The sequence below is a fragment of the Ips typographus genome, linkage group LG16 (assembly GCF_016097725.1).
Source record: "Ips typographus isolate SLU linkage group LG16, UJ_Ityp_2.0, whole genome shotgun sequence".
In the NCBI taxonomy this organism is placed as follows: Eukaryota; Metazoa; Arthropoda; class Insecta; order Coleoptera; family Curculionidae; genus Ips; species Ips typographus.
In genome coordinates, this window is record NC_138437.1 from 8,726,653 (window position 1) to 8,747,270 (window position 20,618).

Below are 20,618 nucleotides of genomic sequence, written 5' to 3' on the forward strand. Positions count from 1 at the left end.
CTCCAATATATTTCCTTCTGTAAATGTCCATAATCAGTTTTCTAGCATGATTAAAATGTTCCAAGTAATATCAGCAAACAACTAGATATGTCCCATAGCAATGATGTAAACTTAATAATATTACACGCCAGTTTATTATGTCCGTTCTTACTGTGAAAATTAATGAAGATGGAATAATGCAATTTTGTGCAGTTGTCATCCTGATTTTCTTTGATTTTAGGAATATTATATAATTTATGGTTTTTTGTTGAACTTATATTATATTATTTAAAAAGTGGTTTTTAGAGTATGGCTAGCTTTCGAAAATCTTCAGTTTATTCACCAGCATCAGTGCAGAATAATTTTGGCAAAAAATGCACTATTCATTGTGCAACTCATATCTACAGTGTGTCTCACGAGAAAAAACGTCGTTTGATATAAGAAAAACTACCGATAGAAGGGTTTGGAAAATTTGACAACATGCACAATCCAACTCCAAAATATTTTCAATGTTATGACAGCTTCGGTTATTTCGGAAATAGGTATCAACTTGCTTACTTTAAATGAAACGTCCTGTATATTATTCTATTTTTGAATACTCCTATCGATTTCAAATATGTTTCATATATCATATCTTATGCCTATCTGCTACGGTTTTTGAGATATTGAGGTTTGAAAAACTACATTCTTAATTATTTTGAAGTGTCATGGCTCCTAACCAGATTTTCCAAAATCTGAAAATGTTCTTTTTCCAAACGTCAATATCTCGACAAGCCTTGCATATAGATATAAATATACATGAAAAATATTTAAAATCGATAGGAGTATTCAAAAATAAAATAATATACAAAGTGTTTCATTTAGAACAAACAAGTAACCCACTTCCGGTAAAACCGGAAATATCGCATGCTGACTTTATAACTACGTTACTAAATCTTCAAAACTTTCCTCTCGGTAATTATATCAATCGATGTTTCTCGTAGGACACCCTGTAGATAACACAATAACATAAAAATAAATGCTGACTAAACCAACAAACGAGAAATTTAAAATGCAAATTCAGATTTACACTAGAAAAATGACAAACAAAAATAAAAATCGAGTAAGGCAAAATAAAGTAAGAAACAAAGTACTGACGTATTATGCAGTGATTCAGAAATGATGATAATAAATACTACTAAAAACAACAAAGATAAGCATAACCCTCAAAATGTAGCTATAGTTTGCACATTGATGCCATAGCTATAGTGCTCTCAAAACGATTTGAAGCTCTGATTACAGTACTTCAGTTAAAAGGGAGCTTTAAAATAGTGAAGTCCTATAAGGCACTTAACCAAATGTAATTTGTTTGATTAATATCCGTTGTTTGCACGACTCTTAGTTTGAGGGTAGAATTCAGAACCCACTCAGCAAAGTTTTCAGCAGAACCACCGTTTCTTTACATTTCCTAACCTAAATTTGAAAATTTCGTACAGCTTGTCATCGAAAAAAATTTCCGGTAAAAAACTTAAAAAAGGGACTTTTTCCGTCTATTATGTGAGAAATAATTCGGTTCGCAACGGGGGTAAATCGAAAACGGGGTCACAGAAAGACAGACGGACAGACGACAAGCAACGGTGTAACGGCTGAAGCAGCATCATCAACCCCAAAAAGGGTGATTTAGGGGTAGCCGCGCGTCTCAGATTCCATTATTCTTCAGCTCTGACAAAAAAGCCTCCCCAAATGTACCATTCGAGCCGGTTTTTTTAGTGAGAGGGGTGAATTCCAGGTGCGACATTCGCTATATACGCGATCTTGCTAACAAAGATCGCAATCAGTCGGATACCAATGGGTTGATGGGCCCAGTTGAACCAACGCTGTCAATGTGACAACTCTTCGGTTAGAGTAGCTCTTCATTTCCTACCAGTTCTATATATAGTCTACAGTTTACAGGTGGTTGGAGACGTAATCAGTGAAAGTGCTTACAAGGATTTTCCGCGCGGAAAATTTAGTGCGCAGTCCAGGAAAAACTTTTTTAGAGGGGGTGGTTTGGCCGTTAAAATTTAACAGGTAAGGTAAGTGTAGGTGTTTAAAGTCTTGTTCAATTTTTCTACATTTGTTTCAATTAATACAAATTTTATTTTATAAACTTTCTTATTTTTTTTTTATGATTAGTAAATAAGCTGACTGATTTTAATTAAAAACGTCTTTTGTAATATCAAAACGTCCAAATCATATAGTTTTTTGAAAACCAAATTAAAATGAGACTTTTTTACCATTTTAACTCGGATTTCTTTAATGTAGCCAAAATTCAGAAAATAATGTTTGTATTTCATGGCGTAAATCGCGGTTTTTAACGAGGGGTTGCGCCCTTAGATTGATTTTACCCTTCAGTTGCAATACCGGCGTAAAATGGGCGTTAAAAAATGCTACAACCCTCACAAGTTCAATGTTGCATAGTCTGACATTTTTTAGATTTTGCAATTTAATAATAGTTTTTCATTATTTTCAATTTTTGTTTTTTCGGTTTTATTCCTTTAAGGACTGAATTGTATAAGTTTGAAAAGAGAACTTTTCAAATAGTGTAGGAAAAATATTTATTTGTTTCAATATTTACAAAAATGATATATTGAACTTTTTTTGGAAAATTTAAATCATAAGTACTAAATACTGAACTATTTCTCTTAAGACATAGGTATGATACAAATAATCGCTCAAACTTAACCCGAGGGACTAAAAAAGGTCCCGTTCAGATCTCTCATCCCGGTATCTAGCATAAACAATGAAACCAACCCTGTTTACAGAGTTGTCTTGTGCCCGACTAAAAAAGAACTGACAATAACGGCTTGACAGCTGCCGCACACCTTTTCTCGGATTACTCTTTCAAATGTAAGAATGGGGAAGCTATTTAGAGTTTTTTTAGGGGTTGCGACGCCCGAATAGAGGTTTTTAATCGGGAACTTTAACAAATCGGTTCCAGGTTTTATATGAAATAATTCGGGGGTGAAAGTGCACCCTGGGATGACTTTCAGTTTTTATTTCAATAGGTATATACGGAGGCTTTCAGGGTTTAGTTTTTGATGTCTTTTAGGAAATTGATTAATTGCCCGTTACAATTTTTTTGTTAGCAGTTTCAGTGACACTAATTTTGGGGTGGGCAAGCCCTTTAGTGTTATTCTATGTAGTGTTGCTTAAAGTAATTTTAATTTCTTTTCAGAAAAATCCACTCGTTAATAATAATAAAATTATCTGCTTGTACTGGTATTCAAATCATATATACCTAAACTGTCAATAGAATATTCCTAAAGGATGCATTTTAAGTGGAATGGTGCTGCATTTGTAGCCCTGTTACAATTGGCTTGCGCCCTTCTAACTTTGACCAATCGCGTTACGTTTTGTTGACCCTAAATCTCTCCCTTTCCCTTTATGAATATATAATTTTAAACCCTGAAATTATTTTTTAAATTCTACAATATTATAGCAGTGTAGTATTCATCCTTGGATATAATTTCCACAACATAAAAAATCATTTATAATAATCCAAGAAAACAAATATAAATTGTTTTAACAAACTGTACTCAAACCAAATAACGTAATATTTGAGTAGCATAAAAGCACAATTTTTATCCAGGAGTGGAACAAACCTTTCTAAAAATACCCAAACGTTTTCCAGGTTTTGGTGAAAATTTAGCAAACCGGCTGTGATTGGTGGTAAATATTTAACCCCGCGCCAACTCGGGTTTGCGTTGAAACCTGAGGGCGGAGCCATGCGGGGGTTGTTTTAAGGGCCGCCTCTTCCCTTGTTTACCCCAGAATGGTCAGAATGGCCATCGAGGTAGTTTGGCTTTTGGTGCTTAACTGAGAAGACAATTTTCAGATTTAGTTCCAGGTGAGTAAAGTTTATTATATCTACTGTATTTTATTTATTGTGCCTTATTTTTGAGTTGTAAGTCTAGTGCTGTCCAGCTTTTATTTTTCCTGACAATTCATTTCTATTCCTTATTTAAGAGTCAGTTTTATAAATTGATCCGGGTTAATAAATCTTGGATTAAAGTCTAGCCTAAAGTTATAAAACGAGCTATTAGAAACACTCAAAAATTACAAAACTGTTTAATTTTTAATTAGCCATCACCCTTTTATCCTGAATCAACAAGTCGAATCCAAAACTTTCCTTGCATTAAAATATAATGACACCCTTATCAATCTCAATAACAGGGATGTCACATCTCGAGATGGGGTTGTCCACCCGTTAACTTATTCAAAAGGAAATGTCAAGTTCAAAGTGTAAAAATCACCCTTAGGAAGGGGTGTCATGTTAGGATTTAGTTTTGTTAATTGTTTTATGCAGCACTGAGTGAAATTTTTGGCACGTCAGTGACGTAGAAGGACCAGTGTTTTAGGTATAGTTTTAACCCTATTAAATTGTTATTTAATTTTCTTCTCTTTCAGTGTGAGATTTGGTTTCTCCATGATGCGCATTCTCTATTAAAGTCATGTTTGATTTTGATTGTTGCTCAGAAAGCCTTGTATATTATAAGGGCTTTCGGGTTTCAATCAATTTCATACATGGCCACTTTCGACTATTTGGAACCACTACACACAGAACCCATTGTTGTTCAGTATGCGTGTACTAAACAAGTTGGTTAAATAAACGTTAATTGTTTTAATATATCTGTGTGTTTTTCTGTATTTCATCGCAGATCTAAAGGCTCTTAAAGTGTCATTTTTGTTAATCATTTTTAAAATAGTTGCTTTAGATGGTTCTAGCTTAGTCAAAACCCTATTTTCTCATCCCTTATTGTAATTTTGTTACTCTTTTACAAATATTGCCAAAATTACAATAACATTTTTAAATATGCTCTTGTCTTAACCTATGAGAACTATATTGTGATACCACAGAACTATATGTGTTGGAAAACGTATATGATTCCAAAAGAAATTTTTTACGGGAACTGAACTATACTGAAGATGATGATGCAGTTCTAAACACCAATCAGTCTCAATAATAAAACAAGAAAATTTGGAACAATGTCTGATTATCGTTCTAAGTAGGTACGCCAAAAAATTGAGAGTAGGTACATATATAATTTCAGGGTCCTTCATTGGAAACCTCTGTTTTAACTAAAGTGTTATACTCCAAGATAAATTAAGAGTACAGGAAAAAATAAATCAGTCACAAAAGAAATTTTTGTGGGACTAGGAAAAACAAAGTTTACAGACTTTGGGAACATATTTTTAACTATAACGTTGTAAGTAACTATTTTGTCATACGTCATGTAGTTTGAAAGGTCTTTACCATCATATCCTATAGTAAATGATTAGCAAAAAACATCAACTCATACTTATTGCAAGAACGATCAGAGTTCTTGGATTCTCATCATTTTTACTTTTTTACAAAGGCACTACAAGTGCAAAAATATTTAAACTACTATTAATACAAATACACTCTTCCTTTTTTTATTCAAAAAACCAACAGCAAAAACATTTTCTTTTATGCTTTGCCGTATACAGAAAATTCTGCGTTCTTGGCAAAGTATTTGTATTTAGTTTTTATGCAAGATTTTTGAAGTTTTTATTTTATTTTATTGCAAGGGCTGTAATTGTTTTCGACTCAAACTATACTATCGTTAAATTTAGGAAAAGAACTGTAAGCAGATGACGCTTCACAATTTTTGTCAAAACTGGACTGTGATCTTTTTTCCCTTATACTCTCTTCAAATCTTCTCCTGTTTTAACTAAAACGTTATGCTCCAAGACATTATATACACAAATAGAGCAATGACTTCATAAATTAGTATTTTGTCAAGTCTGGTAAATGCATCAAAGGACCTTTATTTGGTTAGGCCCAGCAAAAATGAAATTTTGTTAAAAACACAGATTTATTTCGTGACACATTTTAGTACCGAATAATAGAGTTGTATAAGAAAAAAACGTATTCTAGTCCTCTATAAAATCCAATTTAAAAGCGTGGTATTTAGGTAATTCTGCTTCACTTTGATTATTTACCTCTTCCCTTGCTATAAAAACACTTTGTAGAAAAATAATAATATTTTTATTAACATTTTTTTACTTTCATCTTATTAACAATAATATAGCAAAAAACTAAAATAACAAAAAAATGGCGATCTCCACTAAACAAAGAGATTCTGACGCTGTCAGATATAAAGTAAACCAAACGCTGCAGTCTAAGCATCTCTATTGGTAAGGCACAGGCAAGTACGGCTGGGGATATACAGCTGAAAACACACAAATTAAGTAGTTTGTTAGCCTCAAAATTTCAAACTGAAATTACTTTGACTGAGTGGCTTCTTCCGTAAAATCCTCCTTCACTTGCATGGGCGAGAACAGAGCTGTCAATCCTATCAAAACCTCCAAACCGGTTTTCATCAGAGTTTAAAATAATCCTCCAAGCTCCTCCGTCTTGGACTCCCACCGTGTAATCTACGAAACTTTTGTTAGGGTGAAAATTGAAGACGAAAAGACATCCAGCTCTTTCAAACACTACAACTTTGTCGTCATCATGTTTGAGGCTGACAAAAGCAGGTGATGCAGCAAGCCAGTTATATCTGAAAAAGTACACATTTGGTTTTCTGTCTAACCTGATCATTTATTCAAAAAGTATTCTAATTATATAATTAACAAACTAAACTAAAATACTTACTTGTTATCAGTAGCATTCATAGCAGCATCCCACTCATTTAAATATTCATACTTAAGTGACTTATCATCAACCAAATTCCATTGTCTTCTAGCATAGTGATAAGAATTATTATTGCCTTGTCTTGGAAAGTCTAGCCATTCAGGATGTCCAAACTCATTGCCCATGAAGTTAAGCCAAGCCTCACCTCCAAGCGCATGTGTAATAAACCGGATCAGCTTATGAAGAGCTATCCCTCTATCAATTATCGCAGAAGGAGGGGAATTTTTGCTCATATGAGTGTACATCTCTTTGTCCATTAACCAGAAAGCTATAGTTTTATCTCCTACTAGGGCTTGATCGTGAGATTCTGCGTAAGCTACGGTCGGTTCCATCCAACGCCGGTTAGTTAACGTATGAACAATATCACCTGTAAGAACCTTGTCAACATATTTCAACTACTAATTAATAAAACAGTACCCATATTCCAGTCCTCATCTTTGTACTTCTTGAGAAGTTCAATCCATTTATCTGGAATTGCCATCGCTAGACGGTAATCAAAACCTAAACAACCTTCGTCAACTGGACGGCAAGTACCAGGCATTCCAGACACATCTTCAGCGATAGTAATAGCTTGAGGGTTGAATGTGTGTATGGTGTAATTCGCCAACATCAAGAAAACCAGACCATCAGTGTCAACGTTTAAACCGAAATACTCGTCATAATGTCCGCTGAAGCCTTGGCCAATTCCTGAAATCAGCAGTTTGCCCACATTTAACGACATTAACGTTGAACCACATTTAACTTAATCTTGGGTAAGACTGAATTAAAGAAGTGAGTGATATGTTTATTTCACATTTTTGAAAATACTAAGTCTAACATAATAAAAATGTAATAAAAACATTCAAATTTTTAAAGTAACATTTAAAACGCCCGCAAGATATGACGTAGACAGTGTTCAACCAATTAGCTGCCAGGAGCCTATCATTTGTGTTGCCAATTTGTAAAGTTAAATCTAATAAAGATCTGTCTCTATTCAAAACAAATTAGAAACGATAAATGGCGGTCTATATTTCTATAAAAATCTCAGTGTTTACAGTTTTTAAGTTTCTAACAATAACACTAGACTAAAAATAATGCCAAATTACTTTTTTGTCCAGTAAAATAAGAAAGTTTCCGTGTTGTGCCATAAAACGTGTTATTTGGCAACATTGCACTCTGCGGACTCCACTCCGACTTTACTTTGAGGTGAGGTTATAAATCAGCTCAATGCTGGGAACCGTCAGACAGCCAATAAAACGGCTGAAAGTCGTCTACGTCATACACGCGGCAAAACCGTAGATTTGAATTTATTAACGCATTTTCAAAGTCCTGTAAATTACCAAAAGACATTTTTTCCAAGATTTGCATGTATTGAAATGCAGTTTTGTAAACCCATTTCCATAAATTTTGTTATACATACTTAAGTATTTAAATTCTTAAGGTTCTTCCAGCAGAACATCAGAAAATACAAGAACGACGCCAGTTTCAATTTTAATGGTACGCTCTCAAGATACTTATAACTAGTAGTTGTGTAAACATCAGTTAGAACGTACAAATGGCGTCCCCAAGTCTAGGAACAACCCCCTTGATGCCACAATACTTAATTAATATTTAGAGTAAAAGACCTGTTAACCACAAAATTGTATAAAACCCATACTAAGTCATTATAGTTTTATTAAAAACAACCAGTACCAAAACTTTTTATAAAACCAGAAAAAAATTTGAACTTAAATTGAGGCAATAAAACTGACCCACAATATCTTAAAAATGTGGAAGCTACAGTAATAAATCATTTATAAACTTTGTCCCATCAAAATTTATAGTGAAAATACTTCTCTTATCTTATCTGGTTAAATAACCATGACATTTTTACAGTATGAACATAATTCTTACCTCTAGAGTGATACAAAATAGATGTACAACCATCAAATCTAAACCCATCAAACTGATACTCCTCCATCCACCATCTCAGGTTGGACTGCAAAAACCTCATTACTTCAAACTCTATATAATTAAAAAGTCTTGAATCCCATAAAGAATGAGTGCCACGACTGCCAGAGTGGAAAAAGCAAGAATCACTGCCATCAAACATGTTTAACCCATCCATGACATTTTTACAGGCATGAGAGTGAACTATGTCTAGTAACACTGTGAGGTTGTATTCATGTGCTTTATCAACCAGGCGTTTTAGGGCTTCTGGAGTACCATACCTATGTAAAAGTTAACTTTACATAATCAAATAAATCAAATAGAGGCAAATGTACCTGCTGGAAGCTGCATAAAAACTTGTTACTTGATACCCAAAACTGGCATAATAAGCATGTTCCATGATTGCCATAACTTGAATGGCATTGTACCCTTGTTTTACTATGCGCGGTAAAATATTGTCTGTAAAATTATCATAGGAACCCACTCCTAGTTCTTGAGTAGCAATTCCTACATGACACTCATAAATCCTCAGACTTTTTGGCCTCTGAGGCCTATGATTTTTAAATACATAGCGCTGTAATTAACCCTCTTATTACCACTAAATGCACATAAAGTAGGATAATTTATAATCACCTCATTTACTGGAGGGTTGTAAAACAGCTGTCTGTATATAGTTCCTTGCTCTTTTGGTGGCTCAACTACATAAGAAGCATAAGGAGACAACCTATCTTCTTTAGAGTGATTTTCAGTCAAAACAACCAACTACAAACCAATAACCAGTAAAATACTATTCCTATTTTAGCAAGCAGTTTAAAAAGTCACCTTTACTTCCTGCAAGTGCTTGATGGCAGGAAGTCCTTCAGAGTTTGGAGGTAGAACCAACTCCCATTTGCCAAAATCCAACTTTTTAAATGGATGACTTGAGCGGTCCCACTGATCTAAAACAAATATTCAATATCAACAAAGCACTTTCATGCAGAAAACAGGACATACTGAAATCTCCAGCTAGAAACAATGCTTGGGCTCTAGGGGCCCATTCCCGGCATATAATAGAATTGTCAGGTTGCACATGCATGCCATAATATTTGTATGCTTGTGTAAATTCATTCAGCCCACCTCCATTTGTGTCAATTGCTTCAAGATAATCCTTAAACACTCCATATCTGAATTAAGGGAAGTTTCAAGTAAACTACAAGTAACTATTACAGTACTTTAATAATTTAATATCAACAAGCCCTATAGTCCTGGCAGCTTAAGGCCGTAAAACCAAAAGAAGAAGAAGAATATCAACAAATAAACAATGCCCTTCATTGACCTCTAGTTTAGGTAAGACTTACCGGCGACGGATTTCAGCCTCATAAGGCTTCAAATAACCATCCTTCTCTAATAGGGCTTCAATAGCAGGGACCTCCACATCCATGGGATCCATTTTAGAGTGTCTACCTCCCATTTTGTATCAAAATTACTAGTACCAAAAAAATTATGCAGTTTTTAGTGTATTAAGCAAACGGTCACTGACTAAAATGTTTCATTTGCCGGGATGCTACGTGAAGTCAGTTAGTGATAATAAGTGTCAAAGGATCAATTGATAAATTGTGATAAAAAGTACCATCGGCTGGTACCTCCTAACCAAAAACCAAACAATTTTTTTTTGTTGAAATTAAATTAAAATCGTGACAGCTATTTAAATGAAGGCGGGATGCCGGTATCTTTATTTGGACAATATTAGATTAGAGAGACGACCTAGACAGTAGGTCACGAGAATTCATTAAGGCTCCTGATAAAGCGGTCATGTGACTACCACTCAAGTTGCTAAACGATTATAAAATAGAATTGTCAGATAAATGTTTACTACGTGTCACTCTTAGAGGGCGCTTGCAATTAAACACAGTTTCCTGTAATTTTCCAAACCCTACAATTCACAAAGTTTTTTTACTAATAGCTAGGTATTGAAAAATAGGCTTAATTATGTTTTGTTTATATTAAAAATCATACTGAAAAAAATACCACTTGCTCTTTGATCAAAGGTCTCAAAAACTGTAGCCTTTATTTCCTGTTCAAAACTGTAAGCAACGACTAGCTGTGCTTAAACTAATTTTTTTGTAAAATTTATGTGCTGATTGGCTTTAGTAATGTATTTAAATCTTATACTTTACTAATCTTGTACATGTACGTGTACGTGGTGCTCGTTTACATAATATAAGTCGTAGGTTGCTACAAGAAGGAGAGTATTCTTCCGAACAGTTATTCCGCCACCATAAGTCAAGAAACTCATCGCTGCCATACATTCTAGTTAGATCATAAAGATTATACTGTGGTACAGAAAGCTGTTTTAAAAGTTTGAATTGATATACTGCAACCTGAGAACGTGAGTTTACTCAGGTTACATTAATTGGTTTATCACCAATTACTTTTTAGTAGTGTTTCTCTGGTTGCCTTATATCGTAAAATCTCTGTTCAAGAACTAGTATATAGAAAAAACTACTCACTCCATATTAATCAACCGGGTGACTATTTTATTGTTAACCCGCATCAAACGTCCGTAATCTCATAATACTAATTACGTCTACTCTGCAGACTTTTTTGATATCACTCATATAGAAATATTCATATCTGATTTTTCAGTATGAAGTATATACCACTGTGAACTATGTAAATTCATGCATTTTGTTGTCATGTCCGTGCTATAGTTAACCGGAAGTGTGTAGGCAACCCGCATCTTTACTGTCAATCTCCCTTATATTCTATTATAGACAGATCTACTATTTTTCTCCACTGTACAGAGTTATCGTCCCAACTAGTAGTAAGAAAATATTAGACTTCGTAAAAGCACTTTGTAGAACTATTTATAAAGTCCTTGTCATACCAGAACTTTCTGGTAAAGTACCACTGAGAACAATGTAAACGACTCCATCTGTTTTGTGCACTAATCAGTCATGAAAGTATAGGCAACCCGCATCTAACATCCATAGGGCTTTTTATAAGATTGATTACATTTACATTGCAGCCTTGTGCTATAATTTAGAGCCAGCTTAAATCTGGGTTGGTTTACCCATTCATGATTCTCTAGTAGACACTCAATAAGAACCTCTTGAATCACACCCATATGAGTACACAATATATATCATAACGTTAGTCGTAAAGTTTCGACTAACAAACACATCATCAGACGTCTGATAAATAAGTTACATTCATAAACCTGATGTGTGAGTGTATTGTCATCTTTTATAACATTTAACACACTTAGATACGTTTACTTTGCAGGTGTTACTGCCTCTGTATTTAAGTTTCTTTCAATCCTTACTTCAATTAATTCAGACTTGTAGTAAACTTATTAGGAAAGGCAATATTATCTTCATACTTTCTTTTTACTTAAATAAATATTCAGTTTAGGTCATATCAGTGTTCACCAGTAAAGTTTAGATTAGCAGAAATTGTGGGACATTTTTAAATTACCAAATTTTGTAAATAAAGCTCTCATAAAAATTATAATTGCATATTTATTCTTCATAGATTATCACAAATATACTTTACTAATTATGAGTTATTTACAATCTTACATATTTTGTAATATTACTATAAGCGTCCCCGAAATCACACAATAATATATGTCATATAATTTAAAATCCTATGTAAAGCTCTCAGTCACTAAATCATTGGCATAAATACAAATTTTCACCTTTGTAAGTTTTCTTCCAGTCAATTGCACCTTTCTAAATAATTGCACTTCTTGGAAAATTCGGATACTCTTACCTCGATCACAAAATATTTACACGCATGCACTATAAAAAGAGAAACTTCCGGTGCAAACTGGAATCACATAAATAGTTTTCTTGAATTTCTGTTCTTCATGGTTTTCTTGCCAGTACACCTGACATCGGAATTCCAAGTTTTGGATGTTTGTCTGAAGAAAGTCATTTCCTTGCTGAATTCGGGATCCAGCATCCTTGTATAAGCTGAAGGGGAGCACATACTAGAGTTTTCTTCATAAAACTTCCTGTAGCCGCCTTCTAAGATGTACATTTCGGGGAAACACAAAGCTGGATACATGTTAGCATTAAATTTGCGATCTTCCTGTCTCAAGTGCCTGTATAAATTTGGTCCTCTTTCTGCAGAAAATTCGCAGTGGAAAATCAAAATGCTGGGTTTTTCTGCTAAAGCACTGCGCGCTATTTCTTCTAAAAGAGCTGAGCACTGATCGTGGGTGTAAAGGTTTACTGCGCCTGCGATGTGACCTCCTTGGTACTCATAAGGATACCTGCAGTCGATTATTTTGAAAGAGGGTACACTATCACTGAATTCACCATTTAATAATCTTTTTAAAGTACTGCTGTCGATGGCCCTTAAGTCTTGATGACGAGAAGGAGCAAGAGGGAGCGAGTAATTTTTACTAAAATCAGCAATCAAGTCTGGTTCTGAATAAGACCTTTGAAGGGCTGTCTTAATCACATCTTCAGAACTAACAAGCTTCAGTTGATTTTGTGGTTGGGGCACTTCCAAAGCACTACATTGGTCAGATTGAACTTTTCGCACTAACTTTTTCCTTCGGATTAAAAAGCTTCCTTTTGTGTTGTCTCGTTGGCAAAGTTTCTTCTTTAAGGGACTCACATTTTCTTCTAGGGAGGTGGCTCTTCGGAAAATTGGCTTAGGACTTACTGTCACTGTGATAATGGGTTTTTGAATCAAGTTGCTGAAGTCTGTAGGCAGGATAGGGCTTGCAGAAACTTTAATTTCAGCAAATTCTTCTAAGAAAGCATCTTCACTCAAACACTCTAGTGGAGGATCTTCGAAACCTGAGTCTCTGGAGTTCGTGTCGTAGAGCGATAATGATCTGAAATAACAAAGTGATATTGTTATTTTCTGTTTTGTTTTAAACTGTTTGTTGTGTGTGAGTAAGTGTGGTAGTGGTTTATTAAAAACATAAAAGTGTAACTTACCTTTCAGAGCAAGAAAACTGCCCGATTATATTACTGTCAAAATTATCCTCGAAATTCATGGTCGGTAATTTAAAAATACATTCACTTAGTCGAAGAGATGTTTACTACTCGGAACGGCGCAAGGAACTGACTTCTAAGGGCAATAAAATTGCTTATATGGGTTGCTTAAGGGCGCCAAATCATCCCTCTACCTGCTAGGGTGGTGGGGATTGAGGTCTTCCGAAGTGTCCTTTCGGCTTTGGGACGGCCCACTGAAGAATTCGGCTTATTTGGGCGCTAAAATGCTTTTGATTGATTTAGTATGTTTACTTGTCTGTTTGAATGCAGACTCTAATACAGGAAAACCTTATTTCAGCCTTTCAATCTAGTTTGTTTATAATCGTTTAATTAAGTTTGTTTCAGAATAGACAACAAAACAGAAAACTGTCTCTAAAAAGTTAGGAAGAACAATTAATAGTTTCCTGATCAAAATGATGTAAACGTACCATTTGTAGTTTGTACAGGATGTTCAATTAAAAACTTCACTTCTCTGGAAAACTCTTGCACATCAATTTGTCATTCACACAGTGCATCTTGTCAATTTTACAGTTCTGTAGTTTGATTCCTAGTTCCTAAAAATCTCAAAGTTCTCTAACAATTCTCAAACATTTTTCAGTTAGGGCCACCTTGTAGAATTAAGGAGTTTATTTTTACATCGGTTTTGACTTTTTTAATCACCCCTATACATTTAACGACACACATTTTTGGATCGTACAATAATCAACCACAAAAATGTCTTTGCGGTTTCTTGATGGTAAATTAACTGGATCAAATTGGACCAATTTCAATCTTATAGACAAAAAGGTGGACTGAGTGTTCTGAAAGGTGCTTTTAAATTCCCCAATATTCTAACTCATAACGGTTTTTGAAAGACCAAATTTGGTCCACTGTATACCATACATCATACCCAGGATGTTTTTTTGTACTGTACTGAGGCAATTAATGATTATAACGGTTTCTTGCCTGGAAACTGGAATAATCATTGAAATCTAATTAAACGTAAGCACTTTTCTTTGTTTTATGTAGTATAAATTTTGTACTGAAACAAAATAAAAGCAATATAACTCCAATCACTGTGGTACGCCTTTTTGCGGTTTATTTACTCTGAAAGAGCACAAAAGACCTAAAAGGTGAAGATCAATAGGCTTTAGGTAGGTGTAGAGATAAATATTATTGAGTGGACACATTTAAAAGGAGCAGGTACCACATAAAGCCGTCAGGTACCTACGCACGACAAGTTGATTTGGGTGAAGCTTCTTGCCTTAAGGGCGTTTAATTTTATTGTAATTTACGCAGGGTAACAATTATTACTACGTGTTGCTGGTTTTATGAGGTACCCAAATTTGGTACTGAGTTATTTATAGTAATGGAAGAAGGTAAAATAAGTCAAGCAGTTGTGTGGGTTCAAATAAAAGGGTAAATTTATTCATAAATTAAAATAACATTTGCATGTACATTAAACTTGTAAGTATTGTAGCATAAAATATTATATTATATAAATAAAAAGCAAAAGTCGTAGAGGACGAGCCTTAAATAAGTATTTCAGTCTGTTTAATACCCAAATCAGATATGTTTGATTATAGTATGTCTCGCCTCTAGAATTTTGCTCCGAACACACGAAAATATGCTAAAAATACTGAAGTAGTAGACTTAAAAAATATTTGAAATAAATATAAGATGCTATTTCTAATCCATAAATTGGTTACAGCATCAAATGACGAGTGTAACAAATTTGGTAAGACAAAGCATAATCACAAAGTATTGCTAGGAAAATTGCACTTAAAAAAAAAACACTAAAATAAAAAATAAATCCATTAAGTTAACTGAATAAAACGAAACAAAAAAAAAAACGAAAACTTTGGTTGAGTAGCATTGCGTAATAAAGTCCTTCATTAAATGACCGGAACAGAGAAGCTACTTTATCTCTCTTATATACACAGAAACTCAAGACTGTCTTGAAAATTATAACTATCAATATGATAAGAAAGGGTAGGAAAATTGACATTGTGTATGTTTGTAACAAAGCTAAGGAAAGTGGAAACCTGCTCTTAAACAAATCACAACTTTGTACTATAAAAGGCTGCGGAACCTAACATATTACAATCTCTTAAAAACCCTGACAGGTCTTTGGCGACTGTCCGCATTCCAAGTCTTTGATTTTTGTCGAAAATGACGTAAGTCTTCTTCATGATCAGGATGGAGCATCTCCTTGTAAGCAATGGGGAAGCACATCTCTGAATATTGTTCAAAAAAATTCTTATAGCCACCTTCCAGAAGATATATTTCTGGATAATGGAGCAAAGGGTAGTCGCTGATGTTTCTTGTACGATCCTCTTTGCGTAAATAACGGTATCTGAAATAATTACATCAATAATTAGTCAAAAATTTTTAATAAAAAAAAATTTTACTTACAAGTTAGGCCCTCGTTCGCTTGAAAATTCACAATGGAACACCAAAATTCGTCTCTTGCTTCCCATTGGAGAAGAAGTTCTGGTTTCAAGCAGCAACTCAGCAATTTGTTCCTTGGTGTACAGATTTACAGCTCCAGCTATGTGTCCTCCTTTAAATTCATACGGATATCGGCAGTCAATCACTTTATAAGACTCTACAGAATCATTGAATTGGCCATTTATTAGTCGCGCCAAGGTTTCAGGAGTGATTGATTTCAGATCTTTATGCCTCCCATTGGTCAAAGGAAGACAGTAGTTTCTGCTAAAGTCAGCTATCAAATCTGGATCAGTTGACGACCTTTGAACGGCACATTTAATACTTTCTTCTGTAGCAGAAAACTGTCTGGTAAATAAGGTCTTCAAAGGTGCAGATCCCTTGGGTTGAGGGCTTGAAAACTCCCCAAACAGTTTAGTTCTTTTCACTCCTGGAGATTCCAACTCTGTAGGAGGTTCTGGACGTTTAGCTGATTGTTTATTCTCTTTGTCATCATCAACAAACAAACTAGTTCGCACTCTACTGTTTTTTCCAGAGCTAAGAGGATTTTGTAAAGAAAGAGCGCGCCGAAATAGTGGTCTTATGGCCGTATCTTTAGGAGATGACCTTTGAGGCTTAACCACTAAAGGGTCACTAATCAATTTATTAAAATCCTTGGGCAGCGTGGAGTTTTTCTCAAGCGGAGTAATTTCGGAAAAATCTTCAAAAAAATCATCCTCCATAGAGCAGATTGAGCTTGAACCGAAGGAAGCAGACAACCCCCTGCTAGGGGAGGCATAGGACAGGAACCTGCCATGATCTCCTTGAAATCCTGTGCCATACCCGGAATCAAGGGAAGAGGCGTCGATGTCATCTAAAGGCCTTCGGGAAGGGCAGTTGGGTGAAGAGTTGGTGCCACAAGAAATTGGGACAGTAACACCACCTTCGAAGAGTGATAAGTCTTCAGACTTTGTTGGACTCAAATTGTCTTTGAAGAATTGATCTCCTGAAGAAGCTGATTGATGAGTTTGTTTCCTGTAAATAATATTTATTAGTATTAATTTTAGCTTGTGATTATTATTGGCACAGCTGAATGTCCAAGGTACTGTTATCATTCAGCATTTTAGGGTGTCACCACAAGCTGATTAGAGACTTGTTCCCACAGTTATCAGTAACTGGTTATTTCAATGAATTCTTAATTGATTACTATGCGAACAAATCTAAAAACGCCGAGCTGCAGCAGGCATTTAAAGTTTAAAAGGCTAGTGCCGGTGTAAATAAACCGAATATCACTTTCACCGCTATAAAAAAGGTGAATCACATCGCATACCTTGTAAATTCGCAAGTATCACAAGAATCGCCCAATGAATCCCACATTTTAGCACTTGGACAATCACAAAAATGATAAAACAAAATTTGACAGTCTATTTAACCCACGCAAAACATGTTCTAGAATTTTGATTTAACGGATATGACACTACCATGGAACCAAAATATCGCGCGCGCCCACGGTGAACTAAAGTCACAACCGTACAACCCAGTACCGAACGAGCGAGTGTGCCCGTCCTGTTCTGTTATTACGACGGTATCGTATACTCTGTTTTTATTCCAGTCCCCACGCTACAGTTAGGAAATGGAGGGGGCGACACCCTTCCTTAATTTTTAACACAGGGGAAAACTGGGGTTGATATACGCGGGACATCAGGGCGCCAAAACGAATAAACCCGCATGTGCTGTTACATATGGTAATTTTGAGACCTAGCTGAAACAGACTTATTTACTATCACTATTTTCGAAACCATTGTCAAATTATAATAAGTTGCCAAATTTGATAACAACAAACAAAACTATGTTAATATTAATAAGAAACTTCTTTGGGACATCCTCACAATTTTAAAAGATGGCCCAAATTTTATTCAAAAAACTCTTCAATAGTGATGGAGAAGTTGATTTAGTTCCCCTCTTTTACTTCTCTTAAATTTCTATAAACTTCTTAGTGGTAGACCCTGATGCTTTGGTTCTTTTAAAAATTGAACTCACAAGATGCTCAACAGCACAGCAACTTACTTTGGTTAGTTCAAGCATTATTCAACTGTAATTTTCTTCATTTACATCCTTCAATCCTTCAATAATTTGCAAAATACGTTGTTATGAAATATATAGGACAAAATCGGTGATAAATATTTTTATACAAAATTAACCTTTGCCACTTTATCTTGCGGTGTATCTGGGTCATGCAAAATTTTCTTGGTTCAGTTCGGCCAGATTTGAATAATACGCGAACTGTTAGCAGCAAACTAAAATAATTGAATGAAAAAAAAAACAATTCTGTTATCAGCAACTAAACGGAAACTATTATCTGAAAGAGAGAGTTAATTTACTAAATATTTACAGACATGTTTATGGTCTTGAGAAGCTTTTTGCATTGTGATGTTTTGATACCATTTAATATTATTAAACAAAGAGGAGTTTTGTTAAGTTCAGTGTTGGACAATGTTGAATGAACAAGGTGCTTCCGGATACAGCTGGACCAGTTGGATAAATTAGTTAATTCAAACTGTCTAGAGAATGATTATTGCTGTGTTACCACCCTTAACTCTAAATGCATACAGAGTGTAGTTTCAATTCAACAAATAAACTTTGACCCTTAATTGCAAAGGTTAGTGGGTACAAGATGTAAAAAATTAACTAAAATACAAATAAACACTGCACATTATTAGTCGTTAAAGGCAGTTAAAACAAAAACACAAGTGTTCCAGATATCAAGCCGCGTTGGTCCCAACACATGGCTTCTGGCGCACTTAATATGTAATATCCTTCACTAGAAACGTTACATGTGCCGCTTTGTTTTAAATTAGTTCATTTAGAGCAACTTAACCCCGACTAAAATGCTAATAATTGACCAGAATGGGAACGTTTTTTGTATTAGTGTAAACGGGAATAAAGCACGCTTTTGTTATGAAAACTCCAGCCTTGTAATTGACCATTTGAGATCCAAATGTCATGTTTTTAACTGTTTTCAAACAGATTTGAAGGCCAGCTTTAAGATAACACTTTATGAATTCATAACCAAATTATAATGTAGAATCTGTGAAACATCGACCTAGAACGGCATTTAAGTACTAAATATTTGCACTGCAATATGAATGTGAACAATGCGATTTTATGTAATATTGAAGGCATATAAACCTGAACTAATATTTGATTTAAACCACAAGAAAAACATTCAAAGCAGTTTTCTTGGAATTTCAATTTGGCGCAAAAATTTTTCAAGGTTCGTCTTTGGTTGCTGCCTTAAACCAGATGGTAAACTTTGACCCCTCGCTTAGGGGTAAACATCCCTGCAGTGACGCAACGCAAGGGCGTAAACCAGTTTTTCTTAAAATACGAGATCACTTTTTTTTTTAGTTTGTGGGATTAAACCCCAACTGGACAAAAACTGGTGTCATTCAAGAAACTCTCAGCTAAATGTTAAAAACAGTTAAAGTATGTTGTAACAGATCAAAAATGGGGGTGACTAGAGTAATAATGGATTAACTGTGCATGTTGATATGAACTTAACTAAGTGAAGAAAAGACAAATTAAAATAACCGACTAATGTACAAGGTGGTCCAGTTTTAAATGTCAATAATTCACCATTCGATAGCCCATCAAAAAATAAGTTAACATACATTATGTCATTTTCATGAAAAATGCTTCCCAAGGAAAATATAGTCCATAAAAGTTCAGTTTAAAAAATCGGGTTCTTGTCATAACTGTCAGACCGCTGGAGTTATTTTAAAGACCCAAAACCAACCCAACCCAACTTAAAAATTATCTTGAGAACGGTGAAAATTGACTTAGGAAGCAAAATGTCTTTGTAGCCAGTTTTCATAGTTTCCAGACAAATTGAAAGACTAGTTTTGAAAATTGACTTATTAACCAGTAAATTTACTTTAAAACGGTGAAAATTGTCTTTAGAGGCTTTTTGTAACCAGTTTTCAGTCAAATTGAAAGACTAGTTTTGAAAATTGACTTATTAACCAGTAATATTACTTTGAAACGGTGAAAATTTACTTTACAGGCTTAAAAATTGTCTTTGTAACCAGTTTTCACAGTTTTCAGGCAAATTGAAAGACTTTAGCCTTGACAATTGACTTGGAAACTGTGAAAATTGACTTGAGAGTATTAAAAAAACTGTCTTTGTAGTCAGTCGTTATAGTTTTCAGATAAGTTGAAAAACTTTAGTAGTAAAAATTGAATTCAAGCCACACACACACACAATTTACACATTTCAACTTTGAAAATTGACTTGCACACCAAAAACTGACTCTGTACCAATGTAAAGTGACATCAAAAGCTTAAAATTTGCATTTGAAGTAAGTTTTCATAATTTGAAAATACATTTCAATATTTTAGTCTTGAAAATAGTCTTAAATACACGATATTGAGATTGGATTCATGAAAATTGACTTGACGACTTTGTACTTTACTTTTCATTTTCTTAGAACTCTGGGCTATTTTTAGGGCTTTAAAACTACTTTCAGCTTTAGAAAATCGTTTTAGGGTTATCTTTACCAAGTTTTTGACATAACAGACTTAAAAAACAATTTTCAGTGTCAAAAATTAACTCCTAAACCTCACCGATGACCAGATTTGAATCTTTTTGAACC

At 34.5% G+C, this 20,618-nt stretch overlaps 3 protein-coding genes and 1 long non-coding RNA gene across 4 annotated transcripts; 1 reads left to right on the forward strand and 3 right to left on the reverse strand.

Annotated features, from left to right (window-relative positions):
- Window positions 1-1,742: 1,742 nt before the first annotated feature.
- Window positions 1,743-4,617, forward strand: LOC145739214 (uncharacterized). The gene is made up of 3 exons (XR_014180927.1): window positions 1,743-2,028; window positions 3,632-3,847; window positions 4,408-4,617. It is a non-coding gene; the product is annotated as an uncharacterized LOC145739214 (long non-coding RNA).
- Window positions 4,618-5,987: 1,370 nt separating this feature from the next.
- Window positions 5,988-10,229, reverse strand: AGBE (1,4-alpha-glucan-branching enzyme). Its single transcript, XM_081993864.1, has 10 exons — window positions 9,904-10,229; window positions 9,560-9,729; window positions 9,389-9,504; window positions 9,200-9,328; window positions 8,902-9,140; window positions 8,531-8,847; window positions 7,076-7,345; window positions 6,620-7,025; window positions 6,251-6,524; window positions 5,988-6,194 (listed from the first exon to the last, which is right to left on the reverse strand). The coding sequence occupies exons 1-10, from the start codon at window positions 10,014-10,016 to the stop codon at window positions 6,144-6,146; spliced, it is 2,085 nt and encodes a 694-aa protein (XP_081849990.1). The 5' UTR covers window positions 10,017-10,229; the 3' UTR covers window positions 5,988-6,143.
- Window positions 10,230-12,072: 1,843 nt separating this feature from the next.
- Window positions 12,073-13,562, reverse strand: LOC145738883 (M-phase inducer phosphatase-like). The gene is made up of 2 exons (XM_081993998.1): window positions 13,504-13,562; window positions 12,073-13,397 (listed from the first exon to the last, which is right to left on the reverse strand). The coding sequence occupies exons 1-2, from the start codon at window positions 13,560-13,562 to the stop codon at window positions 12,383-12,385; spliced, it is 1,074 nt and encodes a 357-aa protein (XP_081850124.1). The 3' UTR covers window positions 12,073-12,382.
- Window positions 13,563-14,936: 1,374 nt separating this feature from the next.
- Window positions 14,937-17,583, reverse strand: LOC145738832 (M-phase inducer phosphatase-like). Its single transcript, XM_081993915.1, has 3 exons — window positions 17,297-17,583; window positions 15,955-17,001; window positions 14,937-15,895 (listed from the first exon to the last, which is right to left on the reverse strand). The coding sequence occupies exons 1-3, from the start codon at window positions 17,341-17,343 to the stop codon at window positions 15,640-15,642; spliced, it is 1,350 nt and encodes a 449-aa protein (XP_081850041.1). The 5' UTR covers window positions 17,344-17,583; the 3' UTR covers window positions 14,937-15,639.
- Window positions 17,584-20,618: the final 3,035 nt, after the last annotated feature.

Excerpts from the sequence above, each read along its gene's own strand:
- AGBE (XM_081993864.1), bottom strand. The coding sequence starts at position 10,016 with ATGGGAGGTAGACACTCTAAAATGGATCCCATGGATGTGGAGGTCCCT. Across the intron at positions 9,730-9,903 it reads GAGGCTGAAATCCGTCGCCG|ATATGGAGTGTTTAAGGATT; the intron begins GTAAGTCTTACC and ends CCCTTAATTCAG. Across the intron at positions 9,329-9,388 it reads AGCACTTGCAGGAAGTAAAG|TTGGTTGTTTTGACTGAAAA; the intron begins GTGACTTTTTAA and ends ATTGGTTTGTAG.
- LOC145738883 (XM_081993998.1), bottom strand. The coding sequence starts at position 13,562 with ATGAATTTCGAGGATAATTTTGACAGTAATATAATCGGGCAGTTTTCT. Across the intron at positions 13,398-13,503 it reads CAGTTTTCTTGCTCTGAAAG|ATCATTATCGCTCTACGACA; the intron begins GTAAGTTACACT and ends TTGTTATTTCAG.
- LOC145738832 (XM_081993915.1), bottom strand. The coding sequence starts at position 17,343 with ATGTGGGATTCATTGGGCGATTCTTGTGATACTTGCGAATTTACAAG. Across the intron at positions 17,002-17,296 it reads GATACTTGCGAATTTACAAG|GAAACAAACTCATCAATCAG; the intron begins GTATGCGATGTG and ends TATTATTTACAG. Across the intron at positions 15,896-15,954 it reads AGCGAACGAGGGCCTAACTT|ATACCGTTATTTACGCAAAG; the intron begins GTAAGTAAAATT and ends TAATTATTTCAG.